Source organism: Somniosus microcephalus, chromosome 7, assembly GCF_052327205.1.
Source record: "Somniosus microcephalus isolate GS21.2 chromosome 7, FLI_Smic_1.0, whole genome shotgun sequence".
Classification (NCBI taxonomy): domain Eukaryota; kingdom Metazoa; phylum Chordata; class Chondrichthyes; order Squaliformes; family Somniosidae; genus Somniosus; species Somniosus microcephalus.
Genome location: NC_140993.1, coordinates 79,839,146 through 79,855,800, shown reverse-complemented (window position 1 = coordinate 79,855,800; position 16,655 = coordinate 79,839,146). Strand labels below are relative to the sequence as shown.

Sequence of the window (16,655 nt, the reverse complement as noted above, 5' to 3'; positions counted from 1 at the left end):
TGAGTGAAGAAGCTCCTCCTCATCTCCGTCTTAAATGGCCGACCCTTTATCCTGAGACAGTGCTCCCTAGTTCTCGACTCTGCAGCCAGGGGAAACAGCATCTCAGTATCTCTTCTATGTTGCAATGGGATCACCTCTTATTCTTCTAAACTCCTTAGAGTATAGGACCAATCTACTCAATCTCTCCTCATAGGACAACCTTCTCATCCCAGGGATCAATCTAGTGAACCTCCATTGCACTGCCTCTAAGGCAATTATGTCCTTCCTCAGATAAGGAGACCAAAACTGCACAGTACTCCAGGTGTGGTCTCACCAAAGCCAAGTGCGATTGTAGTAAGGCTTCCTTACCCCCTTGCAATAAAGGCCAACATGCCATTTGCCTTCCTAATTGCTTGCTGTACCTGCATGCTAACATTCTGTGTTTCCTGTACGAGGACACCTAAATCTCTCGGAACAACATTTAATAGTTTCTCACCATTTAAAAAAATATTCTGTTTTTCTATTCTTTCTACCAAATTGAATAACCTCAGATTTTCCCACATTATACTCCATCTGCCACCTTATTGCCCACACACTTAACCTGTCTATATCCCTTTGCAGGCTCTTTGTGTCCTTCTCAGAGCTTACTTTCCCACCTAGCTTTGTATCGTCAGGAAACTTGGATACAATGCACTCTGTCCCTTCATCTAAGTCATTAATATAGATTGTAAATAGCTGAGGCCCAAGCACTGATCCTTGGGGTACCCCACTAGTTACATCCTGCCAACCAGAAAATGACCCATTTATCCCTACTCTCTCTTTTCTGTCCGTTAACCAATCCTCTATCCATGCTAATATATTGCCCCCAACCCCATGAGCCCTTATCTTGTGGAGCAACCTTTTGTGTGGCACCTTATCGAATGCCTTTTGGAAATCCAAATATACTACATTGATCTTGAAGGCAATGTCCACCACATAATTTTGATTTTAAAAATATTGCTTGTTCTACTTTCTTCTGGCTTCTTGTTCATAAACAAAATTAACTGGTTAAGTTATGTGGTGAGCATTACCTAAAAAGTCTGGGCTGAATGCAAAGTTGTCAGCAAATTCTAGCATAATCTACTAAATCAGTAACTACTTGGTGAGTCTGATTAGGTGGAATAATAACATTTTAAGTACAGTATTTCTTATTTCATCAGTATTTTATATCAGTAAATTATAGCTGCACTTAAAATTGTCCATTACATATGATTTATATGTTTTGCATTTCCACTGAATTAATTTTTAAAAATCTACAAAAATGCATGTAACCTAAAGGGAGACTGGAAAAGAGTAGGACATGTGATTAAAGTGGATAACTCTTAAGAATCTGGCACTGGGACAGGTGTGATGGGCTGAATGGCCTCTTCTGTCCTGTAATTTCTATGCAATGTAGAGTAGCTTTATTACTATATAAATATCTAAGTGCGTCACAACTTTCCATTTTAATAGCTATTGTAAATTCCAATGACTCCCAAGTTTCAAATTAAAAATTCTCCAATTTGTCTCTCTTTTTCTTAACAATACAGTATTTATTCTTTTAGTCTTTTTGACTAGTTAGTCTTTTGGGGTATTTACCCTTTCTTTCTTCCCCCACCCCTTCATCCACTGCCCAAAGGTCAAGCACTTGGTCCAGTAAAACTGGGTCGCTGCCAATGCTGCTCTTGACTGATCACCTAGAGAGGCACCGAGATTACCCTAGTGGAGACTTTCCCTCTGTTACTTTTTTCCCACCTGCCCACACAGACACCCGAATCTCCCTGCACAGTGCTGCAAAGATGGGGAACTCAATGAACATTTAAACCTGCATCATGCTGTGGTGGTGCCACATATTAGTGCTCACTGCACAGTGCTACAGCATTTTCTAGTGCAATAATTGTTTTATGTTTTCACTTCACTTTTTGTACATCAATGCAAGGAATAGGATCACAAAAAACAGCTGCCTTTTTGAGGCAAATCACACACAAATAATCTTGCAGATTCTTACAAAAGCACTCCATACAACGTATTCCATTGACTGCTGAATATCCTATCACGATAAAGCACTCTGGACATTATTATTTCTATTAATATGAATATTAAAATATATATATATTTTAAAAGTTGAAATTGACCATTTTTCAGAACACCAACATTCTCAGTAGCCTGGGGAATATTTTATTCATGGAAAAGACCTCATATTTCTCTTGTCTTTTTAACACCATCAGTCATTCATTATTTTCACACTGCTACTGGTGCAGTATCTTCAGTTACTCCAGGAGTTTCAATGATAACCTTACTGCCTAGTGCCATCATTCACAGTACCTGATTTAAAAAGTTTGATTATAAAATATTTTTGGAGCCTGAATCCATGGATTAATACTTTTCCACTGTTAATGCAGTACTGACGTTGTTTCCTTTGTGTAAAGTATGTTCATAATCACAAGCTGAAGTTTTTTTTTACATTTGGAAAATAACTAAGAACATACCATCAGTGTGATCTATTTTCTATCTGGCAGTAATGGACTAGAGTAGCAGTTCATGTTGTTTTGGTAGATTTTCAGGAACACACTTCATTTACAAGACAACCAGCCTCGCCTAAGCATAGTGTCTGCAAATTCTATAAACACTATGAATGGAACTGATTCAGCTCTACGTATGTCAGGATCTTCTAAGGTAAGAGTGATAACTTTGACTATTACAATACAGTATAAATTGTTTAAAATTTATGTCCAAGATTATCCTTGAATATATTTAATTCTTCTGTTTTTAGTTTTTTTTTTCCTGACTGCATACAGTATATGAAAAATGATTGTGAGCAGTTACATACTTTATTGGGTAAAAAAGATCTGAGTATTTGTATTTATAAAAAATAAAATAAAAAGTAAACTTGTCAATCTCCCATGGTGTAACCACATTTTGGGAAGTGAGGTTAGTTGTAGCAATGGGGTTTCTCTGTAATATAGGCTGAGGAGCTGGAGATACAAAACTTAGGTACATGGTGCCATCACTGACGGGAGGGTGCACTGACAGCGTCACAAATTTACATAGACATAGATGCAAGACTTTTTAATATAATAGCTAATAAACATTTAGAATTTAGAAACATTTAATGGGCCTACAATTCTTGGAGATCCTCTCTGCTGCCAGAAGTGATGCGTTGCGGGACATCCTGCCACCAGTCTGTCACAATGTTGACCCTGACCTAAATCCCGGGGCTGGGGTCAATTCCATAAACTGGGTGGTGCCATTTATGGGGGAGGAAGACTAGACTGATGGCTAATCCATGACCAAGGATCATTGTAGCATGTTGCACAACGTTGTCATAGATAGAGGAAATATCATGGTACAGGTTTGTGATTGATGGAACTTGTGTTGCATAAAAGGCCCAGTATAAGAACCCTCTTTATTTTATCAACAGAAAGAGATGTCATTCTATTAATATGTAGCAAGTGTATGCATGCGAATGTTTGTTACTCAGGAAGTTGCAATGATGAATTTGTACTTCAATACTCAATAATACCTGCATTGATGAACCAGAACATAGGTTTGATTTGGTTGATTGGAAACCAGGGAATACCCTCTGTAGCTCTGGCTGATGACAGCTCTCGGCCATCTGTTATAGGATAGGTGTTCTTACTTACGTGTCAGCCGTGGCTCTGTTGGTAGCACTCGCGCCTCAGAGTCAAGGTTGTGGGTTCAAGTCCCACTCCAGAGACTTGAGCACAACAATATAGGCTGACACTCCAATGTAGTACTCTGAGGTGCCGTCTTTAGGATGAGACGTTAAACCGAGGCCTTGTCTGCTCTGTCAGGTGGACGTTAAAGATCCCATGGCACTATTTCAAAGAAAAGCAAGGGAGTTTTCCACAGTATCCTGGCCAATATTTATCCCTCAAATCAACATCACTAAAAACAGATTATCTGACCATTATCACATTTGCTGTTTGTGGGAGCTTGGCTGCTCATTTCCTACATTACAACAGTTACTACACTTCAAAGGTACTTTCTAAGTGCTTAAAGTGCTTTGGGACATCCTGAGGTCATGAAATGCACATGTCTTTTTTTCTTAAGTTACTGCTCAAAATAATAGGGTTCACAGGTAGATATTCACAGATTTATTAAGTATATGATAATTAATATTGACTAATTAAACATGCACTTGTGGCAATACCATGCGAGTTCACCGGAGAATTCATGCACTTTACAGTTTTGAGCTTGATGATTTTCAAGGCTGATTAGGCCCCACTTTTTTATACCTTTTTTTTCAATCCTGTTATGTTTCAGCATTACATGAACTATCAAAGGCCTTCTAACAATCTGTGAGGGTGTTACTTTTCCATCACCCTAGGCTGTATTCCTTTGACAGATGTAGCCTTCCAAAGTTGCCTTTGTATACAGCTGTTTATGTCTGATCAATGCAACCCTTTCCTGCCGCCTTCAACTTAGCAGACATCTACCCATCGTAAAAATGTCGCACTTCTCCTGCATCCCTGTGAAGTTGAAAGATGTATAGTCTACAAGATGCCATGTTGTCTACACACCCACTCAGGCTTATAAACTCTCGTGGTCTTGTTAGAAGTTTACAAGATCTGTTTAGATCAAAGGGATAATTAAACTGCTAGTGAGATCAGCTACAATGGAAAAGGTACCAGACGCAGTTAATAAAGAAATTATTAATATTAAGGGAAATCGATAGCAGTGCCATCTGATTAATCCTTTCCTAACACATCCAACCTCAGCAGCAGAGAACAGATATAATCACAGAAATCACAGAAACCCCACAGTGCAGATAGAGGCCATTTCGACCCATCGAGCCTGCACCGACACATATCCCACCCGATCCCCGTAACCCCTACACCAACACATATCCCACCCTATCCCCGTAACCCGCACATCTTTGGACTGTGGGAGGAAACCGGAGCACCCGGAGGAAACCCACGCAAACACGGGGAGAATGTGCAAACTCCACACAGACAGTCACCCGAGGCCGGATTCGAACCCTTGCATCCATCTGAATTGTTATAGAGCATGATGTTAGCATATCGAAATCCGGCTTCAGGTGCCTCAGAAATCTGGAGGATCCTTGCAATACAGCATGGTTTCCAGAATAATTGTCACCTTCATATTGCACAATTATGCAACTAGGAAGCGGTTAGGCCTCCCAGGTGATGGTGAGAAGGACGAGGAGGTGGGTGAAGGAAGAGGACCTCCATTACTAGATCACGCAAACTTGCCTCAATGAGGTTTCTGTCCTTGAACGGCCAGCTTCCAGCTGAACCTTCCTGGCATTTGCCGAGCCATAGCCTAAAGCTCTTTTGTGCTGGTATCCGAGGGGGCTGGAATGAAGATACAGTAGTGTCACTATCATGAGAGACCGAGATATTGTTATCGTACCTTGCAGCCACTGCTACTGGCCACAGACTTATTTGGGCTAACAGACCGAATAGTCCCAATAGCTTTGAAAACCTTGACGCATGGTGCTGTAAAGAATCTATTAAAGCAGTTGTATCTACAACTCGGAAACCACAATTGCACTCAGATCCTCCTCCTGACACTTTGCTACTGCAGACATGTCCTAGACTGCCACGTTTTCCAGTGTGTTCTGGCAAGATGTCAGTAGTGGACTCCTCCACTTATCCATTCTCTCCTAGTGAAAAGGATAAATAGGACTGCAGAATAGGTGAAAATAAAAATAATCTGGGGATAAAAGAAAAGGTTAGCATACCAAAAGAGATACAGATAATGGGCCAGAATTTGAGATTGGTATGACGGCGTACTCTGACATATCGCCTTTGAAATGGACCGCAAGTTCGGGATTTCCGCTTGCGCATGCGCTAAATCCCAAACTTGCGTCTGTCAATGTACGCGCTGACAAATCATCCCCCACGGCCGATGCAAACAGGTGCAGGGCCTATTTGCATCAGCTTAAGGGATACCTCCGGCATGTTTTAATCATTTTTATCTCGTAAATCAGATTGTTTAATTGTATCAAATGAGTTTTTCTTGTTTCATCAAAGATTGGAGTTTTAATGATATTGATAATTATCAGCAAAATTAAATTTTTACTAACAGATTAGGATTTAATGAAGTTGATGGATTGAAACTAATTAGGAATTAAATTCCAATCCTGTAAAGTAATTGTAATTAAATTTGATTACGGGATTCCCTTCTGAAATGATGTAAAATCTAATTCTATTTCGTGATTGGAGCACCAGGCCCACGTGATCCCAGGTACGCTTCCGCACAGGCTGCGCCTCTGGAATCCGTGGGCCATTACGCTGCCCTCCAGTACACAGCGTCAGAGAGCAAGTTTACGAAGGAGGGCCCCCATCAGGTCGGTGCGTATTCTTTTCGCAGGTCCGCGGCGTACTCCGGAGCTATGCCCTGGACTACAATTTTTGGGCCAATATAAATACTTGGAACAGAGAAGTTTGTAGGAAGTAATAATAAAATACCTGTTAAAATAAAGCAGGAATTATTCTTTTTTTATTCGTTCATGGGTTCTGGGCTTCGCTGGCAACGCCAGCATTTATTGCCCATCACTAATTGCCCTGGAGAAGGTGGTGGTGAGCTGCCTTCTTGAACCACTGCAGTCCATGTGGTGAAGGTACTCCCATAGTGCTGTTAGGGAGGGACTTCCAGGATTTTGTTCCAGCAGTGATGGGGGAATGGCGATATATTTCCAAGTCAGGATGGTGTGTAACTTGGAGGGGAACTTGGAGGTGGTGGTGTTCCCATGCGCCTGCTGCCCTTGTCCTTCTAGGTAGTAGAGGTCGGGGGTTTGGGAGGTGCTGCCGAAGAAGCCTTGGCGAGCTGCTGCAGTGCATCTTGTAGATGGTGCACACTGCAGCCATGGTGCGCGGTGGTGGAGAGAATGAATGTTTGAGGTGGTGGATGAGGTGCCAATCAAGCGGGATGCTTTGGCCTGGATGGTGTCAAGTTTCTTGAGTGTTGTTGGAGCTGCACTCATCCAGGCAAGTGGAGAGTATTCCATCACACTCCTGACTTGTGCCTTGTAGATGATGAAAAGGCTTTGGGGAAGTCAGGAGGTGAGACAAACGCTGCAGAATACCCAGCCTCTGACCTGCTCTTGTTGCCACAGTATTTATACGGCGGGTCCAGTTAAGTTTCTGGTCAATGGTTACCCTCAGGATGTTGATGGTGGGGGATTTGGTGATGATAATGCCGTTGAATGTCATGGGGAAGTGGTTAGACTCTCGCTTGTTGGAGATAGTCATTGCCTGAAACTAGTGTGGTGCGAATGTTATTTGACACTTGGGAGCCCAAGCCTGAATGTCATCCTAGTCTTGCTGCATTCGGGCATGGACAGCTTCATTATCTGAGGAATTGCGAATGGAACTGAACACTGCAATCATCAGCGAACATTCCCACTTCTGACCTTATGATGGAGGGAAGGCCATTGATGAAGCAGCTGAAATGGTTGGGCCTAGGACATTGTCCTGAGGAACACCTGCAGCGATGTCCTGGGGCTGAGATGATTGACCTCCAACAACTACAACCATTTTTCTTTTTGCTAGGTATGATTCCAGCCAGTGGAGTGTTTTCCTTCTGATTCCCATTGACTTCAATTTTACTAGGGCTCCTTGATGCCACACTCGCTCAAATGCTACCTTGATGTCGAGGGCAGTCACTCTCACCGCACCTCTGGAATTCAGCTCTTTTGTCCATGTTTGGACCAAGGCTGTAATGAAGTCTGGAGCTGAGTGGTCCTGGCGTAACCCAAACTGAGCATCGGTGAGCAGGTTGTTGGTGAGTAAGTGCCGCTTGATAGCACTGTTGACGACTCCTTCCATCACTTTGCTGATGATTGACAGTAGACTGATGGGGTGGTAATTAGCCGGATTGGATTGGTCCTGCTTTCCACAGTGTTGGGTAGACACCAGTGTTGTAGCTGTACTGGAACAGCTTGGCTAGAGGCGCGGCTAGTTCTGGAGCACAAGTCTTCAGCACGACAGCCGGGGTGTTGTCGGAGCCCATAGCATTTGCTGTATCCAGTGCACTCAGCTGTTTCTTGATATCATGTGGAGTGAATCGAATTGGCTGAAGACCAGCTCCTGCGATGGTGGGGGCCTCATCATTGAGGATGGGGATGTTCATAGAGCCTCCTCCTCCCGTTAGTTGTTTAATGGTCCACCACTATTCACGACTGGATGTGGCAGGACTGCAGAGCTTTGATCTGATCTGTTGATTGTGGGATCGCTTAGCTCTGTCTATAGCATGTTGCTTCCGTTGTTTAGCATGCATGTAGTCCTGTGTTGCAGCTTCCCCAGGTTGGCACCTCATTTTTAGGTACGCCTGATGCTGCTCCTGGAATGCTCTTCTGCACTCCTCATTGAACCAGGTTTGGTCCCTTGGCTTGATGGTAATGGTAGAATGAGGGATATGCCGGGCCATGAGGTTACAGATTGTGGTGGAATACAATTCTGCTGCTGCTGCTGATGGCTCACAGCGCCTCATGGATGCCCAGTTTTGAGCTGCTAGATCTGTTCTGAATCTATCCCATTTAGCACTGTGGTAGTGCCACACAACACGATGGAGGGTGTCCTCAGTGTGAAGACGGGACTTCGTCTCCACAAGGACTGTGCGGTGGTCACTGCTACCAATGCTGTCAAGGGCAGATGCATCTGCGACAGGTTGATTGGTGAGGATGAGGTTAAGTAGGTTTTTCCCTCGTGTTGGTTCTCTCACCACCTTTTCACAGGCCCAGACTGGCAGCTATGTCCTTCAGGACTCGGCCAGCTCGGTCTAGTAGTGCTACCGAGCCACTCTTGGTGATGGACATTGAAGTCCCCCACCCAGAGTAGATTCTGTGCCCTTGCTACCCTCAGTGTTTCTTCCAAGTGGTGTTCAACATGGAGGAGCACTGATTCATTAGCTGAGGGCGGGCGGTAGGTGGTAATCAGCAGGAGATTTGCCCATGCTTGACCTAAAGCCATGAGACTTTATTGGGTCCGGAGTCAATGTTGAGGACTTCCAGGGCCACTCCCTCTCGACTGTATACCACTGTGCCGCCTGGGACTTGCTAGGCTTTTTCAGAGGGCAGTTAAGAGTCAAACACATTGCTGTGGGTCTGGAGTCACATATAGACCAGACCAGGTAAGGACGATGGACATTAAGGACATCGAAGTCCCCCACCCAGAGTACATTCTGTGCCCTTGCTACCCTCAGTGTTTCTTCCAAGTGGTGTTCAACATGGAGGAGTACTGAAACATCAGCTGAAGGAGGACAGTAGGTGGTAATCAGCAGGAGGTTTCCTTGCCCAGGAGAGAGTTAGAGAGAGACAGGAGAGAGAAACAGAAAGAGAGGGGAAGAGGGGTCTGGAGTCAATGTTGAGGACACCCAGGGCTGCTCCCACCCGACTGTATATCACTGTGCCACCACCTCTGGTGGATCCTGCCAGTGGGACAGGACATACCCAGAGATGGTGATGGAGAAATCTGGGACATTGGCTGCAAGGTATGATTCTGTGAGTATGACTATGTCAGGCTGTTGCTTGACTAGTCTGTGGGACAGCTCTCCCAATTTTGGCACAAGTCCCCAGATGTTAGTGAGGAGATATTCGCAGGATCGACTGGGCTGGGTGTGCCATTGTCATGTTTGAAGTCGGTGCCTAGGTCGATGCTGGGTGGTCCATCCCGTTTTATTATTCTTACTGCTTTTAGTAGCGGTTTGTTGCAACTGAGTGGCTTGCTAGGCCATTTCAGAGGGCAGTTAAAAGTCAACCATATTGCTGTGGGTCTGGAGTCACATATATGCCAGACCAGGTAAGGACGGCAGATTTCCTTCCCTAAAGGATATTAGTAAACCAGATGGGTTTTTACGACAATCCGGTAGTTTCAAGGTCACCATTACTGATGCTAGCTTTTTATTTCAGATTTATTTAATTAACTGAATTTAAATCCTCCAGCTGCTGTGATCTCCGGATCATTAGCCCAGGCCTCTGCTTACCAGTCCAGTAACATAACCACTATGCTACCGTTGCCGTTATTAAAAAATAAAAACATGTTAAATTGTCTGTATAGTGATGTACAGAGCATCAACAAAAAAAAGTGTGATGCATCAAAAAGTGTGAGAAATACATCATCAGGGTATATGGGCATGGTGGGGACAGTTACCCAAATAAGAGTTAGGTACAGGAATGCATCTTTCTTTATTATATTATCTATCTATATATATAAACGGATCGTTCTGTCTGTCCTTCTGTCTGTCCTTCTGTCTGTCCTTCTGTCTGTCCTTCTGTCTGTCCTTCTGTCTGTCCTTCTGTCTGTCCTTCTGTCTGTCCTTCTGTCTGTCCTTCTGTCTGTCCTCGGGTGTGCGCCTGTCCGGCTATGCGCTCGAAAGTTACAGAGCGTACCTACGCGTGCGTTACGTCGAAAGAAAGCTCACCGTTCCAAAACGATGGTAAGCGTATTTACGTTTCGGCCGGACAAAAATTGCGCCCGCGGTATCCGAAAAACCTTCAACATTCCGCTCATTATCCACTCATTACCATAGAGTGACATTGAGGTCGACCAATCGTACGGTCGACCAACCCGATGGTCGACCAATCAATGCGTGGCGGGGGCGGGTTCGTCGCATGTGCAGCCGGGCCCTCCGAGAGTCGAGTGACAGGACGATTGACCAATCCTATGCTTCGGTGACATGACGATCGACCAATCAGTGCGTGTGTGGGCGGGCCTTATCGTTCTGAACTGAGGTGAGTGGCCGCCATCTTTATTCTCACCTTCTGTGTGTTTATTGTCTGGGTGGGGCCTAATCCTTCAGAGACTATAAATACATTAGCTTAGCCTTCTTTCATCAACAAAGAGACGGACACTGGCCTGAGTACACGTGAGTCACTTGGAGGATTAAGAAGTGAGTGAAATTTCTGTTGTTTTAGGAGCGATTTTTTTTTTTTATAAATGTGTAAAACGTAAAAACACAGTGTCTAAAACGTTAAAACACAATGAAGATGGTGTCCCATCTTCTTAACAGTCGTTTTAAAAAAAGTAACTTTTGGTGTTTTCAGCAAGAATGCGCGTTCCTTCTCCGTGGCAGCTTTTTAAAAACGTTAAAAAACTTTCAAGATGGCCTCCCATCTTCTTAACACCCGTTTATTAAAAAAAAAAATTTTTTTTAATTCTGTTGGTTTCACAGACTGCGCATTCCTTCTCCGTGGCAGCTTTTTAAAAAAAAAAAAAAAAAAAAAAATTTCTGTTGGTTTCCTTCTCCGTGGCAGCTTTTATAAAAAAAAATTAAAAAAAATTTCTGTTCGTTTCACAGACTTGCGCGTTCCTTCTCCGTGGCACCTTTTGAAAAACATTAAAAAACTTTCAAGATGGCCTCCCATCTTCTTAACACCCGTTTATAAAAAAATTAAAACATTTCTGTTGGTTTCACAGACTGCGCGTTCCTTCTCCGTGGCAGCTTTGGGGAAAAAAAATAAAATAAATTCTGTTGGTTTCACAGACTGCGCGTTCCTTCTCCGTGGCAGCTTTTTAAAAACATTAAAAAACTTTCAAGATGGCCTCCCATTTTCTTAACATCCGTTTTCGAGAAAAAAAAATTTTTGCTCTTTTCCTGACCCCCTGAAAACACTCCTCCCCTCCTCCCACTCTCCCTCCTCCTCCTCCTCCCCCCTTCTCACTCTCTCCCCCCCTTCTCTCTCTCTCTCTCTCTCTCTCTCTCTCTCTCTCTCTCTCTCTCTCTCTCTCTCCCCCCCGCCCCCGGCGCCCCCCCTCCCTGCCTCGCCCCCCTCCCTGCCTCGCCCCCCTCCCTCCCTCGCCCCCCCTCCCTCCCTCGCCCCCCTCCCTCCCTCGCCCCTCCTCCCTCGCCCCCCCCTCCCTTGCCCTCCCTCGCCCCCCCGTCTCCCTCGCCCCCCCGTCTCCCTCGCCCCCCGTCTCCCTCGCCCCCCGTCTCCCTCGCCCCCCGTCTCCCTCGCCCCCCGTCTCCCTCGCCCCCCGTCTCCCTCGCCCCCCGTCTCCCTCGCCCCCCGTCTCCCTCGCCCCCCGTCTCCCTCGCCCCCCGTCTCCCTCGCCCCCCGTCTCCCTCGCCCCCCGTCTCCCTCGCCCCCCGTCTCCCTCGCCCCCCGTCTCCCTCGCCCCCCGTCTCCCTCGCCCCCCGTCTCCCTCGCCCCCCGTCTCCCTCGCCCCCCGTCTCCCTCGCCCCCCGTCTCCCTCGCCCCCCGTCTCCCTCGCCCCCCGTCTCCCTCGCCCCCCGTCTCCCTCGCCCCCCGTCTCCCTCGCCCCCCGTCTCCCTCGCCCCCCGTCTCCCTCGCCCCCCGTCTCCCTCGCCCCCCGTCTCCCTCGCCCCCCGTCTCCCTCGCCCCCCGTCTCCCTCGCCCCCCGTCTCCCTCGCCCCCCGTCTCCCTCGCCCCCCGTCTCCCTCGCCCCCCGTCTCCCTCGCCCCCCGTCTCCCTCGCCCCCCGTCTCCCTCGCCCCCCGTCTCCCTCGCCCCCCGTCTCCCTCGCCCCCCGTCTCCCTCGCCCCCCGTCTCCCTCGCCCCCCGTCTCCCTCGCCCCCCGTCTCCCTCGCCCCCCGTCTCCCTCGCCCCCCGTCTCCCTCGCCCCCCGTCTCCCTCGCCCCCCGTCTCCCTCGCCCCCCGTCTCCCTCGCCCCCCGTCTCCCTCGCCCCCCGTCTCCCTCGCCCCCCGTCTCCCTCGCCCCCCGTCTCCCTCGCCCCCCGTCTCCCTCGCCCCCCGTCTCCCTCGCCCCCCGTCTCCCTCGCCCCCCGTCTCCCTCGCCCCCCGTCTCCCTCGCCCCCCGTCTCCCTCGCCCCCCGTCTCCCTCGCCCCCCGTCTCCCTCGCCCCCCGTCTCCCTCGCCCCCCGTCTCCCTCGCCCCCCGTCTCCCTCGCCCCCCGTCTCCCTCGCCCCCCGTCTCCCTCGCCCCCCGTCTCCCTCGCCCCCCGTCTCCCTCGCCCCCCGTCTCCCTCGCCCCCCCGTCTCCCTCGCCCCCCCGTCTCCCTCGCCCCCCGTCTCCCTCGCCCCCCGTCTCCCTCGCCCCCCGTCTCCCTCGCCCCCCGTCTCCCTCGCCCCCCGTCTCCCTCGCCCCCCGTCTCCCTCGCCCCCCGTCTCCCTCGCCCCCCGTCTCCCTCGCCCCCCGTCTCCCTCGCCCCCCCTCTCCCTCGCCCCCCCTCTCCCTCGCCCCCCCTCTCCCTCGCCCCCCCTCTCCCTCGCCCCCCCTCTCCCTCGCCCCCCCTCTCCCTCGCCCCCCCTCTCCCTCGCCCCCCCTCTCCCTCGCCCCCCCTCTCCCTCGCCCCCCCTCTCCCTCGCCCCCCCTCTCCCTCGCCCCCCCTCTCCCTCGCCCCCCCTCTCCCTCGCCCCCCCTCTCCCTCGCCCCCCCTCTCCCTCGCCCCCCCTCTCCCTCTCCCCCCCCTCTCTCCCTCGCCCCCCTCTCCCCCCCAGTCGCTCTCTCTCTTTTTCCCCCCCCCCCCCCCAGTCGCTCTCTCTCTTTCTCCCCCCCCCCCCCCCCCCAGTCGCTCTCTCTCTTTCTCCCCCCCCCCCCCCCCCCCCCAGTCGCTCTCTCTCTCTCTCTTCCAACAACAACATGCCCTCGAAAAAGCCTCGGCACCACCGGGCACTCCAGCTAGTCTATCTAGCTATCTATAAATATATAAATAAACGGATCGATCTGTCTGTCTATCTGTCAGTCTGTCCTCCGGTGTGCATCTGTCCGGCTATGCACTCGAAAGTTATAGAGCGTACCTACGCGTGCATTACGTCAAAAGAAAGCTTACCGTTCCAAAACGGTCGTAAGCGTATTTACGTTTCGGCCGGACAAAAATTGCGCCCGCGGTATCCAAAAAACGTTCAACATTCCGCTCATTAGCATCTCATTATCCGCTCATTAGCGATAGAGTGACCACGAGGTCGACCAATCGTACGCCGGGTTCCTGGCGCATGCGGGCGGGCCCTCCTACAGTCGAGTGACGGGACGATTGACCAATCCTACGCTTTGGTGACCTGACGGTCGACCAATCAGTGCGTGTGTGGGCGGGCCTTATCGTTCTGAACCGAGGTGAGTCGCCGCCATCTTGATTCCAAACTTTTCCTTTTTCCCGCTTTCTGCGTCTTTAAAAAAAACGTTGCTTTTAAAACACATAGGCCTAGAAATTCAGTTGGTTGCGCCAGCCGGTAGCGCCTTAGGAGGAGTAGATGTCGGGCGCTAGGCGGCTAGCGGCCGGGCGCAGCGCGATCTGCGCCTCTCCCCAACTTCACTCACGATTTAGCGGCGCCGCAAAGTCTTTGCGCGCGCAGACCCTGACGTCATTTCCTCGTGCAACGCCCTTTGTGCGCCCCAAACCGGAAATTCAGTCGCGACGCCCTCTTGTGCGCCTGGCACCCCTAGCGACTGGTAGAGTGGAACGGTGCTCAGTCGATGCGGGGCGCGGGGGGCGCAAATTAAAGGGCACTCCTCCTGCACTAGAAAAGGCTGCCATTTCGCAGCACTCCTTGAGAGACGGATCTTTGCAGAGAGACCAAGGTAGAGAGCTTTCTGCTTTGGCTCAACACTCGGACAGGTACTTGTGGCTTCAGGCCACAGCTTTCCACTTGTCTTTGCCTTCATTGACATATCATTGTTTGCTAACATATAATGGGGGCTGCAATGGGTGCAAACGCTGGCCTTCTCCATTGCATCCAAAGGGCTCTCAGACGCCGTGAGAGAGTGGCAGTCCTGGCTAGACGGAGAGGGGGCAACAGGCGTCGGGAACGGAGGCCTTACCCACCCAGGGTATACCGCCAGCAGTTCTCCTATCTGAACATGTCTGACGAGCAGTGTGTTCGGAGGCTGCGATTCCGAAGGGAGGTGGTCACAGAGATCTGCCACCTGCTTGGCGGTGATCTGCAGCCACATCTGAGGAGCAGGACGTCTCTGTCGGTGGCAGTGAAGGTGACGGTGGCTCTCAACTTCTATGCCACCGGCTCCTTCCAATCTGCTACTGGGGACATTTCCAACATCTCCCAGTTCGCTGTGCATTGCTGCATCCGCCAAGTGACCAGTGCCCTTTTCAAAAGGAGACGTCAGTTCATCTCCTTCTCCATGGCCCTTGCCAAGCAGCAACAGCGTGCAATGGGCTTTGCAGCATTCGCGGGCTTCCCCATGGTGCAGGGCGCCATTGACTGCACGCATGTGGCTTTGCGGGCACCTCTGGAGAATTCCGAGGATTACCGCAACCGGAAGGGCTACCATTCGCTCAACGTCCAGCTGGTGTGTGACCACAGGCAGCTCATCCTAGCTGTCAATGCCCGCTTTCCAGGCAGCAGCCACGATGCCTTCATCCTGCGCCAGACTTCTGTGGCAGACATGTTCCAGGCCCAGCCTCACCCACGAGGATGGCTTCTCGGGGACAAAGGCTATCCTTTGTGTACCTGGCTGATGACCCCGCTCCGTGCGCCCAGCACCCCTGCTGAAGAGGGATACAACGACAGCCATCAAGCGACCAGGAACATCATTGAGCAAACAATCGGCGTCCTGAAGCAACGGTACCGCTGTCTGGATCGTCCCGGTGGAGCCCTACAATATTCGCCGGAGCGAGTCTCCCATTTCGTGGTCGTGTGCTGCATGCTGCACAACCTGGCTATCCGCAGGACTCAGCCACTGCCACCAGAGATTGGAGGACCACCTGAGGAGGAGGAGGAGGACCAGCACAGGAGGGAGGCAGAAAGTGCAAGGGCCGCCCGTCGCCGGCTTATTGAACGTCGGTTCTAGGTCCCCTCTCAGGGAATGGCTTGTGCCAATGTCAGCAGATGAATGTAGCCACTCCACAAGCCCTCAGCCGAGCAGGGCAACCAGGACTTGCCAAAAAAAACATGCACAGTGTGATTTAAGAACATTAATTTATTGCAAACCTCTGCCCTTCCCACATTACAACCTCATGTTGAGAAGCCCCCTCCAAAAACACAAAACTAACAGTCTCGGCCTTACAAAAACAAAGAAAGACACCAGTCTCGGCCTTACAAAAACAAAGAAAGACACCAGTCTCGGCCTTACAAAAACACAACTACACCAGTCTCGGCCTTTCAACAACCACAAAGCATTTGTGCAGACCTTCTACTTTTTGCCCTGCGAGGGCGATGCCTTTCGCATCCTTGCCTGGCCCCTGCCCGCCCTGCAGCTCCTCCTCAATGGGAGCCCAGTGGCTGCAGCAAGGCTGGGGGAAGGCTGCTGAGGGTCAGATGGCGAGACGGCAGATGCCCTTGGGGGTCGGCCTGCACCAGCTCTGGCCCTGGAGGGGCCGGCTGCTGACTGCTCCAACTCTGCTTGGGCGGCAGCAGTCTGTCCAGCGGCTCGTGGCAGCTGCAATGGCGGAGTGGCAGTGTCGGCTGCAGGAATGGTGCCAACCTGACAGATCGCAGGTGCTCCCTGGTCGCCTGATACATTGGCACTCGCACGGGCCAGCACTGCAGCATGCGCAGCAAACAGCTGAAGAACAGACTGCTGGGCTGCTGCTGCGCGGCGAGTGCCCTGGCGATGCCTGGCTGATCCAGCGAGGGTGGCAGCAGTTAGTGCCCGTGTGGCCCTGGTCTGTGTCCGCATGACAACAGCCAGTGAATGGACGGCACGACTGAGCACTTGGCTCGAAGCCGCCTGTGCTGCCGCGAAGTCCTGTAGACTCCTGGCCTGTGCTGCTCCAAATTGCTGCACACTCCTTGACA

The 16,655-nt window shown here is 50.1% G+C and overlaps 1 protein-coding gene across 1 annotated transcript in view; it reads left to right on the top strand.

Annotated features, from left to right (window-relative positions):
• The window catches only part of cibar1 (CBY1 interacting BAR domain containing 1), an 81,348-nt gene that overhangs the window by 61,742 nt on the left and 2,951 nt on the right, over positions 1 to 16,655 (top strand). Inside the window, exon 6 of the mRNA XM_085992672.1 lies at positions 2,554 to 2,673. Within this exon, the coding sequence (XP_085848798.1) occupies positions 2,554 to 2,673 (120 nt within the window). The remainder of the gene's footprint in view (positions 1 to 2,553; positions 2,674 to 16,655) is intronic.